This window comes from Diceros bicornis, chromosome 19, assembly GCF_020826845.1.
Source record: "Diceros bicornis minor isolate mBicDic1 chromosome 19, mDicBic1.mat.cur, whole genome shotgun sequence".
NCBI classification, from domain to species: domain Eukaryota; kingdom Metazoa; phylum Chordata; class Mammalia; order Perissodactyla; family Rhinocerotidae; genus Diceros; species Diceros bicornis.
The window spans coordinates 23,356,630-23,374,757 of record NC_080758.1 but is presented as its reverse complement, the minus strand read 5'-3'; the positions used below and the strand labels follow the sequence as shown (position 1 = coordinate 23,374,757).

Genomic DNA, 18,128 nt, shown 5'->3' with positions numbered 1-18,128 from the left:
AAGAAACTAAAGAAAAAATAAACCTCATCAGGGCCGGCCCCGTGGCTTAGTGGTTAAGTGCGTGCACTCCGCTACTGGCGGCCCGGGTTCGGATCCCGGGTGCGCACCAACGCACCGCTTCTCTGGCCATGCTGAGGCGGCGTCCCACATACAGCAACTAGAAGGATGTGCAACTATGACATACAACTATCTACTGGGGCTTTGGGGGAAAAAAAAGGAGGAGGATTGGCAATAGATGTTAGCTCAGAGCCGGTCTTCCTCAGCAAAAAGAGGACGATTAGCATGGATGTTAGCTCAGGGCTGATCTTCCTCACACACACACAAAAATAATAAAATAAACCTCATCAAAGTTAAAAACATTTGTACTTCTTGAAACTATCAAGAAAATGAAAAGATAACCCACTGAATGGGAGAAAAATATTTGCAAATCATATTATCTGGTAAGGGTGTAACAGATAGAATATATAAAGCACCTTTGCAATCCAACAACAAAAAAAACAAATTTTAAAATGGGCAAAACATCTGAATAGTCATTTCTCCAAAGAAGATATACAAATTTTCAACAAGCACATGAAAAGATGTTCAACATACCTAACCATTACGGAAACACTAATCAAAACCACAATGAGACACCACTTCATACTCAACAGGATGGCTAGAAGACAAGTGTTGGTGAGGATGTGGAGAAACTAGAACCCTCATACATTACCGGTGGGAATGTAAAATGGTGCAGCACTGTGGAAAACAGTTTAGAAGTCCCTCAAAAAGTTAAAGATAGAGTTACCAAACGACCCAGGAATTCCACTCTTAGATACATATCAAAAAAAGTGAAAACATACATCCACACATAAACTTATACACCAATGTTCACAGCAGCATTATTCATAATGGCCTAAAAATGGAAACAACCCCAATGTCCATCAACTGATGAATACATAAACAACATGTGGTATATCCATAGAATGGAATGCTATTTGGCAATAAAAAGAATGAAGTACTGATACACGTTACAACACGGATGAACCTTGAAAACATTATGCAGTAGATTATTATTCAGCCTTAAAAAGGAAGAAAATTCTGACATATGCTACAAGATGGGTGACCCTTGAGGATATTATGCTAAATGAAATCAGCCAGTCGCAAAAGGACAAATACTATATATGATTACACTTATATGAGGTATGTAGAGTAGTCAAATTCAGAGAGACAGAAAGTAGAATGGTGGTTGCCCAGTGGTTGAGGGAAGAGAATACGAAATTACTGTTTAATGGATACAGAGTTTCAGTTAGGGAAGATGAAAAAGTTCTAGAGATGGATGGTAGTGATGGTTGAACAACAATGTGAATGTACGTAATGCCACTGAACTGTACAATTAAATGGTTAAAATGGTAAATTTTATGTAATTTTACCATACATACACACACACGCACAAAAACAGGGAGATTAAAGAAACATAACCTTGGATTGGCTCTCGGACCAGAAAAAAAACTTACTGTAAAGGACATTATTGGAATAATTGGCAAAACTTGAACAAGGATTATAAATTAGATAACAGTATTAAATCAATGTTAAAATTTTCCTGATTTTGATAATTGTACTACGGATATGTAAAAGAATCTCCTTTTTAGGAGATACTCACTGAAGTATTTCAGGGTAAAAGGGCATGATGCATGGAAGTTACTCTCAAAGGTCCGGGGTTGGGGGGAGACACACACATACACACAAACGTGGAAAGAAAGAGAGTACAGTAAAGCTAAATGTTAACAATTGGAGACTCTGGATGAAAGTATACAGGAGCTCTTTGTACAGTTCTTATAAACTTTATTGTAACTTTGAAACTATTTCAAAATAAAAAGTTTTAAAAAAAATTAATATGTCCAAAACAGAACTTCTGATATCTCCCCAAACCTGCTCCTCCCACTGCCGACCCATCTTAGAAAATGGCAGCTGTCTCTCCAGTCGCTCAGACCAAACCCTTGCAGTAATCCTCGATCTTCTCTTTCACACACATTCCAATCCATGCGCAAATCCTATTGGATGCAACTTCAAAATATTTCCAGAATCCTGCCCCTTCTCCCCACCTCCACTGCTACACTAGTCTGAACACATCACCTTGCTGAATACTCCTCACTAGTCTCCCTGCTTCCGCCCTTGGTCCCTTCACTCCATTTCAACACAACACAAGGAGGGATTCAGTTAAAACATAAGCCAAATCAAGTCACCCTTCTGCTCAGAAATCTGTCTTACTGTGACCTACAAGGAGCCACCGGCTACTGCTTCTCAGACCTCATCTCCCACCCTCTCCCTTCACTCCCTCTCCAGTCACGCTGGCCTCCTGCTGCTGCTTGACCAGGAGCTGGACCAGCTCCCCCTTCAGGGCTTCCACCTTACAGGCTCCCTGGGCACGGCTCACTCCCTCACCTCCTTCAGGTCAGCCCAAATGTCACTTCCGGGGAGGCACCCCCCTCCTGCTACTCTCTCTCCCCTCACTCTGCTTTATTCTCCTTCAAAGCACTTATTTCTACCCTCTAAGCCATGTAGCTCCTTGTTCACCATGTTTCCCTCCACAAGAACAAATGCTTCCAGAGAGCAATGCCTTTAGTTCACTGCTGTTTCCCCAGCACCCAGCAGTGTCTAGCAGGTAGAAGGTGTCAGTTAATATTTACAGAATAAGTAACTGGGTGCTGGAAAGTTCCCTTGGGAACGTCTACGTTGGATCAGAGGAGGCAGGGACAGAAAGCTGGGCTGGAGTCCAGTAGGGGCTGAAGGTGTTCCTTCAGGGGTCAAAATGATGGACAAGACCTAATGCCTGATTGGGGAGGAGATGGGTCTATCCTCCCAGACTCCATCCTCCGACTCAGGCCAGCAAGAGGTGGGTAGGGGGTGCTGCCACCGCCAGGATACACACGTGGTTTTCTGGCCCTCTGGCTGGCTCCTGGGTGCTATATGGCTCTTTCCGGCCACTCTTCCACTGAATCCTCACCACCACCCTCCCATTTTACAGGCGAGGAAACCAAGGGCAGGTAGAGAGGAGAGTGACTTGGCCGAGGTGGGCTGTCCCCAAAGTGGTTCGACCCAACTCCCATGTGCTCCCCACACCCGCAGGGGCCTGACTGGTGGCCCCTTGCGTGAGGAGAGCGGGTCCTCTCTGACGCGCCTCTTCTCTAGTACTGGAAAAAAGCCGTACTTGGCCTGATGGAAGAAAGCCCTCCCCCTCCCCGGGAAGGCCGGCAGTGGGGCCTCTGGGGAAAAGATGGGGTAGGGTCTGAGAACTGGAGGCCCCTGGACGTTCTGCCCGCCTCGCTGGAGAGGGAGGGACGCCCCAGGGTGTCCAGGCACCCCACTCACCGCCATCACCTCCCCCTGCCTACCACGGGGCAGGCCGTCATCGCAGCCTGGGGGTTCACCCAGGAGCGCGCCCCCTCTTCCCAGCCCGTGGGTCGAGGCCAAATAAGGCCGGGCGGGCCCGGCCCCGCCCCCGCCCCGCGCGCGCACATTCTTCTGCCTTGTAAGGCCCGGCGCCGCGCCCCGCCCCGGCCGCCCGCCCCGCCCGGCCTGCCAGACCGACCGACCGACGGCCGCCGGCTCCGCACCCAGCTCCGCGCACCCAGCGAGCGAGCGAGCGCCTTCTCCGCACCAGGTGGGAGCCCGGCCGGCGGCCGAGGGGGTCTAGAGTAGGCGGTGTGACGGCCGGCCTGAACCTGGGGCGGGTCCCCGGGCGTGGACAGCCGCGGTGGGGCTGGAGCTGCGAGGGTGCCCGGGTCCGGCAGAGATTCTGGCTGGGGCTGGGCCGCAGGGAGACTGTTCCGGGCTCTGGGAACCGGTGGTCCTTTGGCAAGGGAGGACTGTCCCAGGCCCCGGCCCTTTCCTGTGGAGTTAGAGACGCCGAGCACCCGGGTGGATGGAAGGGGGTCGTGATCGCGCGGCATTCCCGGCCCCAGTGGACCGAAGTGTCACAAACAGGAAACTGAGCCCTGTCGGCTCCATGAGGCTGTGTCCCCTCCCCCATCTCCTGGGGCAGGAAAGAGGGATGGAGACTGGGGTGACCTCGCCCCATACACACTCAAGTTGTGTGCCACGCACTGGGGCTTCCTGCTCTGGGCCATCTGCCCATCTGGGCCTGTTGGGGAAGGTCTGCCAAGGACCCTGCAGGCTCGCCCCTGACAAAGATGGACAATGACCTGAGCTGGGGGAACTCAGCCCCTGCTCCTCCCAGGCCTCCAGCTGCTCTCAGAAAAGAGTCAGATGAGGTGAACTTAGAAGCGAGGCATCGGCACTGCCAGCCATAGGGCCCATGAGGTGATGGCGGACACAGGCCTTGTCTTGGCTGTGATGGTGGGATTTCAGGCACCAGAAGGGGGAAGGTGGCACCTAGTTGCAGCCAAGCTAAGTACCAGCTATATCTGATCCCTGGTGTCCAGGACCCCCAGGAGGGGGAGGCAATGGCTCCAGGGCTAAGGGCCCAGCCTGTCTCTGACCCCAGTCCCTCAACCAAGCCTAGAAACTGCCTGGTCACACAGAGCCCTGAGCCCCTCAGCTGCAGTAGGCCCACCAGGAGCCTCTTCAGACAGATGTTTTCTTCTGTGTTCAGGCCTCGAGGGCACCAAGGGCCATTTGCCACCACTGACCCAAGCCTAGCCCAGGGGTCCTAGCTTCCAACTGGACTCCACCCCTCTCATGGGCATGCCACACCCCTTCTTGGGCCTCAGTTTTTCTAACTGCACAGTAGGGGCCACCCCACCCTCTTCCCCAAGATTGCTGGGATGGACAAACCATAGAGTTGAGTGCTCTCAGCCATGTCACGGCCCCTTGATAGAAGAGGGTGGGGAAGGGGCGGCCATGGAGGCAGAGGGGCCCAGCCGATATCAGAGCAGTGGGTGAGCTCTTGGCCATTCCTGCCTCTGGCCGTGGCTTCCTCTCTCCTCCTGGCCATGTCCGCCCTAGAGCTTTGCAGACAGGTGGGTGGTGGTGACAGTGACGATGACCCTCATAGCCTCTGTGGACTTCTCGGCTGCCTTCTGTGCCAGAGTCAAAGTTCCCAGAGAACAGCAGGCTCAGGGAGGGATGGGGCCCCTGGAAGCACAGGAGAGGACGGCACTCCCCGCTGACGACCGGCCCACTCTCGCACACGTCACAGCAAGAAAGGCTTTAGTCAACCCACCCTGAGCCGTGCGAGAAACACCGAGGGCCTGGTGTGTCGGTCCAAGGAGACATGGCAGCCAGTGTCTCATGACTATACGCAACTGCGGCCCTGGGGACAGTTGGGGCTGGCCAGGATCCTACTCAGGGTTTAAGAGCTCAAAGGCCAAAGACCGAGAACAACTTGAACAGGGTCATGGGGTAGAGGCCTGGAGAGGGTGCAAGGAGCACTCACGACCACCCAGTTTGGGGTGAAAAACAGAAGGCTTCCTGGAGGCCTTCGAGCAAGGGGTTCAGGGCAGAGGAAAGAGGGGGGCAGCAGTCCTGGGGCCTCGGCCAGGCTCACAACTGCCTCAGTCAAGGGGCACACGGCAGGAGGTCTACACAAGCCGTGACAAGGGTTCAGGGAAAGAGCCCCTTGCTGGGCCTCAGTTTCCCCATCTGTATAGGGGGCAGTAGACTGGCCACGGCTGCCCTCACAGTCATTCATTAAACAAGTATCTGTTAGCCCCACCGTGGGCTTTGGTGTAAATCAGGGGATTTATACCAGCCCTGATTGACCGTGAGGCAGAGAGACCTTGAAGTGCTTATTGTCAAAGCAAGGGTGTGGGATCTGCTCCCCAAGGGGGTGTCTCGAGAATTGGGCTGGAGAAGGAAGGGCGTTCCACGGGGAGGGAGGATGAAGGAAAGTCTGAGCATGTCTGGAGAACGGCCAGAGGTCCAGCTTGGCAGGATCACAGATGGCAGAAGGGACACACTGAGGGGTGCCATGGTCAGTCAGAGAAAAGGGCAGGAGGGGTTCACAGCCTTGAATGCCATGCCGAGGGGCCCAGACTTGCTCCAGGGGATGGCAGGAACCTTTGAAGGCTTCAAGGAGAGGTGACAGGTGCAGGTCTGGAGCAGTATGGGGTGCGACAGACTGGCTGGAGGCCAGGAGGCCAGGTCTAAGCAAGGGTGACAAGAACCTGGCCTTCTCAGCCTGCAGGAGCCTCACGCCCCATCAGACTGAGGACTGAGAACAGGAGTAGGGCCCAAATCAGGTCCATCACCCACCTGAGGGGCTGGTCAAGTGTGGGCAGGCGGGGGGGAGGGGAGACTGCCCAGAGCACGCCTTCCAGAACCTCCAGAGCAGGGAGCCTGGAGGGATGGGGAGGAGGAGGAGGAGAGAGAAGAATGTCAGGAATGCAGGGCCGCTGATGCAGCTCCTTCCTGCTGGGAGGAGGGGGGTGCGGGGAGCCTCACAGCCTCCCACATCTCCACCCACCTTGTCACTTGGAGAGAGAGATGGAAGGTGTAAATGCTATTAAGGATTACAGGAGAGAAAGCATGGAAACGGTTGGCACCAAACCCAATCCTGAGTGTCTTACCCAAACAGTCACAGCAAAAATAGCTTACTCTGTGCCCGGCACCATTCCAGGGGCTTCTCAGGCACCAAGTCAGTTAATCTCTACTGCTGGGCATTCCTCATGTCCCCATTCCCACCTGAAGAAACTCACTCAGAGAGGTAGAGGAAGTTGTTTAAGATCACACAGAGCCCACGCTTGTCTGCTTTTGTGATGAGCCCAGTGGCAGGAGCCCCAAGCCTGTGGGAGGCCCTGAATGCCAGGCCCAGGCACTGACAGCCAGTCTGGGGAAGGCAGGAGGCTTCCCTGGCCCAGGGTCGTAGGCTCTCCCCCTGACACTCACTTCCTGCAGGGAAGCCCCACCTACCTGAAGCCAAGATGTCCAGCAAGCGGGCCAAGGCCAAGACCACCAAGAAGCGGCCACAGCGGGCCACATCCAATGTCTTCGCGATGTTTGACCAGTCCCAGATCCAGGAGTTTAAGGAGGCCTTCAACATGATCGACCAGAACCGAGATGGCTTCATTGACAAGGAGGACCTGCATGACATGCTGGCCTCGATGGGTGAGCAGGGACGGGGCTGGGCGGGGTCTGCGTGGGCCGGGCAAGGGCCGCATCTGGAGCAGGCAGTGGGGCTGTTCACCACTCACGGAGCACTTCCCGTGTAGTGACACGTGGTCCCCACCCTGGAGAGTAGGTGCCACTACTGTCTCCACTTAACAGATAGGGAAACTGAGGCACAGAGCAGTTCGGTGCTGGATTTGAACCTAGACAGGCTCACTCCAGAGCAGAAGTGGCTCAGGCAGATTTGTGGGTTGGGCTGCCCCGTACCATTTCATTTAAAGAAAGGGATCCATGACTAAAAGAAAGTTTGAACTGCACAGACTTTCCATTGTACGGATGGGGAAACTGAGGCCAACAGGGGAGGCCAGAGCACCTCCCCTCCTTCAGAGGTCACCCATGCCAGGCTCTCAGAGCCTGACACCACTGACTTCCCCAGAATCAGAGTCTTAGGGCTGAAAGGGCTCAGGAATCCAGTACAATTCACCATTGCTCAGATGGGGAAACTGAGGCCCAGAGACCAGGCCTCCAGACACCACCGCCCCCAGCCTGTAGCCCTGCCCCCACATCCCTCCCCATGTGCTGGCCACAGACAACCACCCTCAGCCCCCTTCATCCAGGTGAGAGCACCTAGACCAGACACTGGCCGGGGGAGAGGGAGAGCCTCTGGCAGCAGGGGAGGCAGTCTTGGAGGTCAAGACCCGAGCTCGGGGGCCAGATGGGCCTGAGTCAGTCCCCGGCACTGCCCCTCACAGCTGGGTGGCCCTGCTTTGTGCCTGTTTCCCTTCCTGTGCAATAATGACTGTGGCCCGTGTGTGCATCCCCAGGGCGTCCAGTGGGAGGACCGGCAACCCTGAGTGGGAGGGCTGACATCGGACTCGGCCCCCACCCTGGGCGCCAAACCTCTCCCAGCTTCAGACCAGACTCACGTGACGATTCTCTCCCCCAGGAGGTCACCCGGCAAAGGGGGACTGAGGCCCAGTGATGGGCGGGGCTGTGGGTCCTGATGTCACAGCTCCTCTTGGGCCTCGGCCATCCTGTAGGGACACAGCAGGGTGTGTGAGGCTCAGAGGAGACAGGGACAAGACGACTCCTTCCCATTTAGGATGCAGCACCCTGAACCCAGGGCCCTAAACTGCAGAGACCTGATGACAGCCCTGGGCATCTACCCAGAAAAACCCCACACTCCCGTCTGTAGCTCAGGTCACTGGGTCCACAGATCAGTCATGGCATCTGGTTAAGAATATTCAGGTTAAAAAACAAGAGCAGGGGCCGGCCCTGTGGCGTAGCGGTTAAGTGCGCGCTCTACTGCTGGCAGCCCGGGTTTGGATCCCGGGCGCGCACCGACGCACCGCTTATCAGGCCATGTTGTGGTGGCGTCCCATATAAAGTAGAGGAAGATGTGCACAGATGTTAGCCCAGGGCCAGTCTTCCTCAGCAAAAAGAGGAGAATTGGCATGGATGTTAGCTCAGGGCTGATCTTCCTCACAAAAAAAAGGAAAAAAAAACAAGAGCAGCATATAATAATTACAACAACAAGGGGCCGGCCCCATGGCCTAGTGGTTAAGTCGGCACGCTCCGCTTTGGTGGCCCAGGTTCAGTTCCTGGGACCAGACCTACACCACTAGTCCATGGCTACACTGTGGTGGCGACCCACATACATAATAAAGTAGAGGAAGATGGGCACAGATGTTAGCTCAGGGCCAATCTTCCTCAGCAAAAATAAGCAGCAGCAGCAGCTTGGGCCGGCCCCGTGGCTTAGCGGTTAAGTGCGCGCGCTCCGCTACTGGCGGCCCGGGTTCGGATCCCGGGCGCACACCCACGCACTGCTTCTCTGGCCATGCTGAGGCCGCGTCCCACATACAGCAACTAGAAGGATGTGCAGCTATGACATACAACTATCTACTGGGGCTTTGGGGAGAAAAAGGGAAAAAAAGGAGGAGGATTGGCAATAGATGTTAGCTCAGAGCTGGTCTTCCTCAGCAAAAAGAGGAGGATTAGCACGGATGTTAGCTCGGGGCTGATCTTCCTCACAAAAAAAAAAAAAAAAGAAGCAGCAGCTCTGCCAGCATTATCTTAAATCTCAAGGCAATCCTATTGGGTAGACATGATTATCATTCCCACTTTACAAATGAGGAAACAGAGGCTCAGAGAGATTAAGTAATTTGCCCCACAGCTACTAAGTGGTAGAGCTGGGATTTGAACCCAGCAGTTGATTCCAGGGTCCACAGGGCTGTGCCAATCGTTGCTACGTGCATTTTACAACCATTGCCTTCTTCCTCTTCACAATTCTCCTAAGAGGCAGGGGAAACTGAGGCACAGAGCTGGGATTCAGACCCGAGCCTGTGTGACACCAAAGCTCACTGGTTTAACCACTTTCTAAACTGCCTGGAACCTGGGGTCTGGCTGCCTGGCTCCACTCCTTACTCCCTGTGACCTTGACGCGTCTCCTCAGCTGTGTGCCTCAGGTCCCACACCTGTGAAGTGGGGGTACAAAGGCACACAGGGGTGACCGCTGAACGCAGTAAGGCACGTGGAGCACCCGGCAGAGTGAGCGGGCGGCAGACGGTGCCTCTTCCTCTTGAGAGAGCACGACTGGTGGCAGGCATGCAGACCAGCAGAGGAACCTGCTCAGGGCAGCCAAGAGAGCCCGCAGGAGGGGGCGGTCAGGAAGCCGGCCGCCCCGGCAAGATGCTTTACAGTTTACAAAGTGACCACCTCCTGTCTGTGGGCCCCACCGTGGGCCAGGAGGGGAGAGGACAGGGAGACAGGAAGGGACAGACAGTGACAGCAGCACAAACGCCCCACTCACCACAGGGAAGAACCCCACGGACGAGTACCTGGAGGGCATGATGAGCGAGGCCCCAGGGCCCATCAACTTCACCATGTTCCTCACCATGTTTGGGGAGAAGCTGAACGGCACGGACCCCGAGGACGTGATCCGCAACGCCTTCGCCTGCTTCGACGAGGAGGCCACAGGTGGGCAGCCTCCAGATGGAGGCCTGGATGAGGTGGGGGCCGAGCCCCTCACCCACGGTGCTCCCATGTAGGCAAGCAGGGCTGGGCCTTCAGGGCCCCTGCCCCAAAGGCCAGAACAGAAATCACCCACGTGCTGGTTTCTGTCGCCAAAACTATAAAAGCCATGCTGCTGCCTTGTTCTCTCCCCCAAATGCTAGACCGAAACAGCCACGTCCTCCAAGGCTTCCCACTTCTTCAGTTCACCTGTTGGCCCTACACACTCTGCCTCTGCTTTAGACCTTTCCAGAAACCAGACCATTTCAGGCCCTTCTGGCCAACAAGGTACAGAAACCAGTCCCCATCCTCAAATCTTCCAAAGGACTTCCTGTCCCACAGCTAGCTTTTCCCAGGGACAGACCAGAGTGATAATGGCAGTAGTAGTTTCTCAGGGGCCACAGGCCTAGGTATGTTCAGAACATTTTCCTGACTACCTTCACAGTCCCTTCCAGGTTGACATATTTGCATCCCTGTTTTCCAGATCAAACAGACACAGAGAGGTTAAGTAACTTGCCCAGGGTCACACAGCTTAGGAAGAAGGGGGATCAGCGTTCAAACTCAGGCAGTAGAACGCCAGGGCTCATGCTCTTAAAGCAGGACATACCCAGCACTCCCCCACTCCCAGCCCCCAGTTCCACACAGAATCACCTTGCAGGGCCGGCCCCGTGGCTTAGCGGTTAAGTGCGCGCACTCCGCTACTGGCGGCCCGGGTTCGGATCTCGGGCGCGCACCGACACACCGCTTCTCCGGCCATGCTGAGGCCGCGTCCCACATACAGCAACTAGAAGGATGTGCAACTATGACATACAACTATCTACTGGGGCTTTGGGGAGAAAAAAGGAGGAGGATTGGCAATAGATGTTAGCTCAGAGCCAGTCTTCCTCAGCAAAAAGAGGAGGATTAGCATGGATGTTAGCTCAGGGCTGATCTTCCTCACCAAAAAAAAAAAAAAAAAAAAAAGAAAAGAATCACCTTGCAGACTGTCCCACTGTAGAACTCTTCCCTCTGGGGCCCTGGCAGGCTTGAACTGACCAGAGACTAGTGCTGTCTCTTCCTGGTCCCTCCCCCACTACAAGGTCTGCAAGGACATGGGGGGCCGAGGGGCAGGGGGTGTGGGGTGTCCCAGCCCAAGTCCCTGTCTCATATGAGGACCCTGGCCCTGCCCCCAGGTTTTATCCATGAGGATCACCTTCGGGAGCTGCTCACCACCATGGGCGACCGCTTCACAGATGAGGAGGTGGACGAGATGTACCGCGAGGCGCCTATTGATAAGAAAGGCAACTTCAACTATGTGGAGTTCACCCGCATCCTCAAACATGGCGCCAAGGACAAAGACGACTAGGCCACCCCAGCACCCCCACGCCCAGGCCCCTGTCCCAGTCCAGTCACCTGCTCCCCACACACACCGTCTGCGCCAGCTCCAGCCCACGACCCCACAGGACCCTCTCAGGGGATCCTCCCTCTAAGGGGTTAGGAGCCCAGCTCCCAGTGGAGGAAACAGGCCTAGCGAGCACAGTGCCAGGCAAGGGGCACACAGCCAATGTAACGCAGGTGACCCTGCAAGAAAGGACCATCTTCTAGGGAGCTGGGTCAGAGAGCTGGACCTGGAGGCACCAAGGGAAGGCCCCTCAAGAGAGCCCAGGCCTCAGCTGTTGCCTGCCCATTACCAGGCTGCTCCCCACAGGAAGGGCCCTGTGTCCTGCTCTGAGACACCACTTCACCTGCACTCCCATGCAGGGCATGAAACCCATTTCCCGGCCACTGCCACAAACACACGAACCTTGCCAAAGTCTCTGTTCTCAGAGGACAGGATGCCAAGTCCCCTCCTCTACACCCTGCCCAGCCACCAGAACACCCCACCCCACCAGGAGTGTGCTCCAGAAGACGCGTGTAGGGAGGCAGAACCTCTAATAGAAGGCTGAGCACTGCTTTGGGTCTGTGTGTCTGTGGCTGGGGTGAAATAAGGGAGCCCCTTGGCCCTAAACTCCCTCCCAACCTCTCCTCCCACCCCCAGTGGCTGCCCTGATCCTCCCGCACTCCCCACTCAGGGGAGGGCTCAGCTGAGACCAGTCCAGCAGTGGGGAGGACAGAGGTACTGAGGGAAATGGCCCTCCTAGGAGCGAGAGGGCAGAGTAGGGGATCCATGGAAATCACCACAGCAAATCCCAGTGGGGAGTTCTAGGCCTCTTGGGGCAGGGGACAAGGTCACGCGGCCTTCAGGACTACAGCCTGGATCTCCAGGGTCACCTCAATGCTCCTGGAAAGCCAGGTGGTCCTGGAAGAACAGGGAGGTTTTGGGAACAGTGAAGAGGGAGCATCCCAGTAGCTCAGAGGTGGAGGTGGGAATGAATGGGTTTAATGGATTCCCTGAGGTCAGCTCCAGGCAGCCACCAGGTGTGCTCTGGGCTGCGCCCTCCACAGCTAGAGGGTGAGTTTGGCCACATGACAGCAGCACAGCGGGCCACAGCTTTTTACATCCCATATGTACACTGAGGTGGGCAGGGCTGGGATCCCTGCTGCATTTGAATGAAGGGGACACTGACAACAGTACCTGGGCCATAAGAGAAGCAGAAATATTGGCTGAATGAACAGAGAGTCAAGAGGGGCAGGGACTGCCTGAGGTCACCCAGTGGGTCTGGGGCAGGGGGAAGGCTGGACCCCGGCCTCTGGATCCTCCACTGGGCTCAGGCCAGGACTAGACACATCCCACCTGACCCCAAGCAAAGTTCAGAGAGCAGGTGCTGGGCCCGGCTCGGTCCTACTGCCTTCCCTAAAGCCAGCCACTGCACACAGATGTCCGAGATCAGAGCCAAGGGAGTGCTGAGCACTGAGGGGACCCTGCACTGGCCCAGGAGGCCCTAACCTCCCATGGGTCTCTGCCCCGACCCCAGCACCAGGCCGCTCCAGCCAGGCCCTGGTCAGACCCCATGAAACCCCTCCTCTTACTTCCAAATTGAGCTCCACGAGTCCCTGATCTCAACTCCAGATGGAGCCAGGCCCAAATACTGCCCCAGACTCGGTCCTGACTACACCCTCAACTCTGGCCCCAGACTGCCCGCCCTGAGTTACCCTCAGCCCAGCCCCACACTGAGCCCGGCCACCCACTCACTGCAGCCAAGGGAGGGCCCAGGGAGTGTGGCAGCTCTGGGTGTCCTCCTGGGACTCCTAGAGCACTGGCCATGCATGCCCGACACAGCGTCACAGGTCCCTCTGCAGAGCCACTGCAGCACCAAAGGCCTTCCTGGAGGAAGGCAGGGACCTGTGGTCAGGAACAAACCTCTTGGCTCCAACCCTAGTTTGCAATCCTGCACAAGCCTACTCCCTCTCCACCTCAGAGAGATGGGAGGATTCACACCTGGGGGGAGGACAGAACCAGTCCAGCCTCACTGGTTTCAGAGCTGGCCTGGGGCTGACGGGACCCAGGGGACGGGAAGGGAAGTGTTCTGTGTATGGAAGGGCAGGACCGCAGGCCCGGGGGACTCTGCAGAAGCGGAGCTAAGGGGGAAAGGGTGCTGCAGGGCATGGACACAGCCTCAACAAGTCTGGGAGCAGGACCGCATGTGGCATACTCGGGAGCCGGCAAGAGGGCAGTGTGTCGCTCATGAACTAACTGATTAAGATCTTAGCAGGTTTTCAGAAAAGCAGCAGCAGCACGGGCTGCTGTTTTATTTCTCACAGGCAACATTTAGAGGTAGCAGTGAAGCGCCCTCGGAACTTGCAAAGTCTGGCAGAAAGCTCAGAAGCCACACAGGGAAAGTCTGGCGGAGTAAATGCACGAAGACTAAACACTTCTGTGGGCTACGGGAACATAAGCAAAGTTAAAACCAAATGCAGATCGGGAGAAAACACTTGTAGCATATTGAACAAAAAGAGTTAACAACACTCACCCATAAAGCGCTTCAGCAATTCAATAAGAAAAAGACAACTCAGTAGGAAAAAATGGGCAAATAATATGAAAAGGGAATCTCAGAAGAAACACAAACACTTAAGAAGCATTTTTTTCTCCTCTGGTGAGGAAGACTCACCCTGAGCTAACACCTGTGCCAATCTTCCTCTACTTTGTATGTGGGTCGCCGCCACAGCATGGCTGACATGTAATATAGGTCCGTGCCTGGGATCTGAACCTGCGAACCCAGGCCACCGAAGCGGAATGGGCCAAATTCAACCACCAGGCCACAGGGCCAGCCCCAAGAAGCATATTTTAAGTGCTCAATATCATTGTAAAATCATTAAACTATTCTATATTTTTCTAGTTTTAATTTTTATACTTAGATCTTTGACGAAAGTGCCTGGGTTTTTGACAATTATATTCCCAGGAACAATAGTTCTATCTGGAAAAAGTTGTGTGACCTCAGACAACTCACATGATAGTGTTACATTTATTTTTTGGTTAGTTTTTTCTTAATTTTTAAAATTTTTAATTGTGGTAAAATACATAATGAATAAATGAAAAGCAATAGGATATATTGGTGTGTATGAGAAAGTTATTTGGTTTAAAACTAATTTGGGGGCCGGCCCGGTGGCGCAAGCGGTTAAGTGCGCGTGCTCCACTGCGGCGGCCTGGCATTCACCAGGTGGGATCCTGGGCGCACACCGACGCACCGCTTGTCAAGCCATGCTGTGGTGGCGTCCCATATAAAGTGGAGGAAGATGGGCATGGATGTTAGCCCAAGGCCAGTCTTCCTCGGCAAAAAAAAGAGGAGGATTGGCAGATGTTAGCACAGGGCCGAGCTTCCTCACAAAAAAATAACTAATTCGGCCTGACCTTGTTTTTCTAAAAGGGCCTGATGTGGCCTGTTGAGCATGCACTGTACATCTGCTTTAAACATTTACAATGTCCCAAAGACAAGACTGATGCCTTTAAAGATAGGGATGTAACCTTCCCCCATGTCGGCATTTCTTTAAGGATAAGCATTTCTTCCTGGAAACTGAGGATTAATTACCGACCTGCTGTGCTCACCTTGTGACCACTGACCTGCTGACCACCGACCTGCTGTGCCAGCTAAGCATCTCATGACAGTAGTAAAAGAGATATTCCTATCATCTGTAATGTATGCTCTGTTCCAAGACGGTACATAACCACTCTGTACACCCCACTTCTTTGGTGCCCTTCCTTCCTTGGGGAAGGAAGGCCCCAGGCTAGTCCTCAGACCTGGCTCATAATAAACTCACCCCAATTTTTTTTTTTTTTAAGTTTAAATATTTATTTATTTATTTATTTAGTGTTTGTGTGTGAGATGAAGATCAGCCCTAAGCCAACATCCATGCCAATCCTCCTCTTTTTTTTGCTGAGGAAGACTAGCCCTGAGCTAACATCCATGCCCATCTTCCTCCACTTTATGTGGGACGCTGCCACAGCATGGCCTGACAAGCGGTGCGTCGGTGCATGCCCAGGATCCAAACCCGGGCCGCCAGCAGCGGAGCTCGCACACTTAACCGCTATGCCACGGGGCCGGCCCCTCACCCCAATTTTGATTTATAGAATGATTGTGGATTATCTGTGTCAACATACACATAACATAAAAATTACCATCTCAACCACTTTTAAGTGTACAGTTCAGTGGCATTAAGTATTCACATTGTTATGCAACCATCACCACCATCCATCTCCAGAACTTTTTCGTCTTCCCCATCTGAAACTCTGTTCCCATTAAACAATAACTCCCCATTCCTCCTCCCTTCAGGCTCTGGCTACCACTATTCTACTTTCTGTCTCTATGAATTTTACTACTCTAGGGACCTCATTTAAGTGTAATCATACAGTATTTGTCCTTTTGCACCTGGCTTATTTCACTTAGCATAATGTCCTCAAGGATCATCCAATGTTGAAGCATGTGTGAGAATGTCCTTCCTGTTTAAAGCTGAATAATATTCCACTGTATGTATATACCACATTTTGCTTATCCATTCATCTGTCCATGGATGCTTGGGTTGTTTCCACCTTTCAGCTATTGTGAATGATGATGCTATGAACATGGGTGTTGATTAGGTTATTTTTACATATGTAGAGCACCTACTATGTGCCAGGCACATAATAAGCACTGGAGCTTTCAAAATGGACAAATCACAGTTCTCATGCTAAAGGAGCTCACAGCATCATGGGAGACTGTCCAGAAACCATACAGCACTGAGTAGGAGTTGAGTGTCACGGGGTCACACAGGGACTCAGGGATGCCCTGAGGAAGGGGGATGAGGCAGGATCCAGGAGAAGGTGTGAAGTGAGGCATAAATCAGGCCAGGTTCCCTCAGGCAGAGGAAACCACTAGTGCAGAAGCCTGAGATCACAGCTAAAGGGCCTCTAGCTGCCAACAAGAAGAAGAAAGCCTGAGCTGTGGCTCCCGCCTCATCAATCCAGAGACTCAGGGGAAGCCAGAGGGAGGTTAAGGAAACGTCAACACCATCCCAAAACAAAGACTCCCCGGGGGCCATGTTTGGGCCCCAATGGATGACGTGGCGCTGTGTAAAGAGGAGGAGAGAGAAAGAGCAGCCCAAAGCAGAGGCAGGGTTGTAGCAGGGTTGGAAGTCTATGCCTTTTTGCCCCCACCACTTATCCAGAGCTCAAGGGTTGGAGACCACCCAAACTCCTAAGCATTCCTCTTGTAACTGTGAAGGAGACAGTACTTGAAAAAGAACTGTGCCAGGGTGGAGAAGAATTAATGAACTAAGACCAAGAATTTATTCACATTATTAACAACTATATGCCAACAATTTTGAAAACTTAAACAAAATGAATAAATTCCTAGAATAATAGAGCCTTAGAAGTGGCTCAGAAAGAAATAAAAGGGATAATAAAACATTTAAAGATAGGAAAAAAGAAGAAAGCCTGAGTTTTCTTCTAAGTATTGACGGAATTAAAGCAGTGGTTAAAAATCTTCCCACAAAGACAACACTGGGCCCAGATAATTTTATAGGTATGTTCCACCAAACTTTCAAGGAACAGATCATCCTGATTTTATATATACTGTTCTAGCATAACTATGATACCAGAAGTAGACAAAAATATTATCAGAAAAGAAAATAGCAGGTCAGTCTCACCCATGACTATAGATGCAAAACTCTTATACAAAATATTAGCAAACCAAATCTAACTGTATTAAAAAAAGGTAATAAACAATGACCTAGTTATCCCAGGTATTCAAGGATGGTTTAATACTAGAAAAGTCATGAGGGGCCGGCCCCGTGGCGTAGCGGTTGGGTGCACACACTCCGCTACTGGCAGCCGGGGTTCGGATCCCGGGCACGCACCACTGCACCACTTGTCCAGCCATGCTGAGGCCACGTCCCACATACAGCAACTAGCAGGATGTGCAGCTATGACATACAACTGTCTACTGGGGCTTTGGGGAGAAAAAGCGAAAAAAAAAGGAAGAGGATTGGCAACAGATGTTAGCTCAGGGCTGATCTTTCTCAGCAAAAAAGAGGAGGATTGGCATGGATGTTAGCTCAGGGCTGACATTCCTCACAAAAAAATAAATAAAAAAAGAGAGGTCATGAATGTAATTCATCACATTAACAGATTAGAAGAGAAGAAAAACACATATGATTATATCAAGAGATGGAAAAAAAACTTTAAAAAAATCAACTCCTGGGGCTGGCCCAGTGGCATAGTGGTTAAGTTTGCGCGCTCCGCTTCAGTGGCCTGGGGTTCGTGGGTTCGGTTCCTGGGTGAGAACCTATGCACCGCTTATCAAGCCATGCTGTGGCAGGCATCCCACAAATAAAGTAGAGGAAGATGGGCACGGATGTTAGCCCAGGGCCAACCTTTCTCAGCAAAAAGAGGAGGATTGGCAACAGATGTTAACCTAGGGCTAACCTTCCTCACACACACACAAAATATCTATCAACTCTTATTCATGACAAAAATTCTTAGTAAATTAGAATAGAGGGGAATATCCTTAACCAGATTAAGACTATCCAAGGAAAAAAAGCCTGGATCAAATAGCATCTTAAAGAGGCAAAAAGTAAAGGCATACCCTTTATAATCAGGAATGAGACAAGGGTGCCCACTATCACCACTTTTATTCGACATTGTATTGGAAGTCCCACATAGTACAAAGAGACAAGGAAAAAAA

At 52.8% G+C, this 18,128-nt stretch overlaps 1 protein-coding gene and 1 long non-coding RNA gene across 2 annotated transcripts in view; one reads left to right on the top strand and one right to left on the bottom strand.

Moving 5' to 3' along the window:
• Positions 1 to 3,602: 3,602 nt before the first annotated feature.
• On the top strand, positions 3,603 to 11,984 carry MYL9 (myosin light chain 9). Its single transcript, XM_058562769.1, has 4 exons — positions 3,603 to 3,640; positions 6,835 to 7,044; positions 9,859 to 10,020; positions 11,226 to 11,984. The coding sequence occupies exons 2-4, from the start codon at positions 6,861 to 6,863 to the stop codon at positions 11,396 to 11,398; spliced, it is 519 nt and encodes a 172-aa protein (XP_058418752.1). The 5' UTR covers positions 3,603 to 3,640; positions 6,835 to 6,860; the 3' UTR covers positions 11,399 to 11,984.
• The window catches only part of LOC131418476 (uncharacterized), a 35,946-nt gene continuing 24,789 nt past the window's right edge, over positions 6,972 to 18,128 (bottom strand). The window contains exon 4 of the long non-coding RNA XR_009222914.1: positions 6,972 to 8,078. This is a non-coding gene — a long non-coding RNA (uncharacterized LOC131418476). The remainder of the gene's footprint in view (positions 8,079 to 18,128) is intronic.

What these genes read in the sequence shown, in the direction of transcription:
- MYL9 (XM_058562769.1), top strand. Translation starts at nt 6,861, where the DNA reads ATGTCCAGCAAGCGGGCCAAGGCCAAGACCACCAAGAAGCGGCCACAG. An exon ending in TGACATGCTGGCCTCGATGG is followed by an intron (nt 7,045 to 9,858) that starts GTGAGCAGGGAC and finishes CACTCACCACAG; the next exon opens with GGAAGAACCCCACGGACGAG. An exon ending in CTTCGACGAGGAGGCCACAG is followed by an intron (nt 10,021 to 11,225) that starts GTGGGCAGCCTC and finishes CCCTGCCCCCAG; the next exon opens with GTTTTATCCATGAGGATCAC.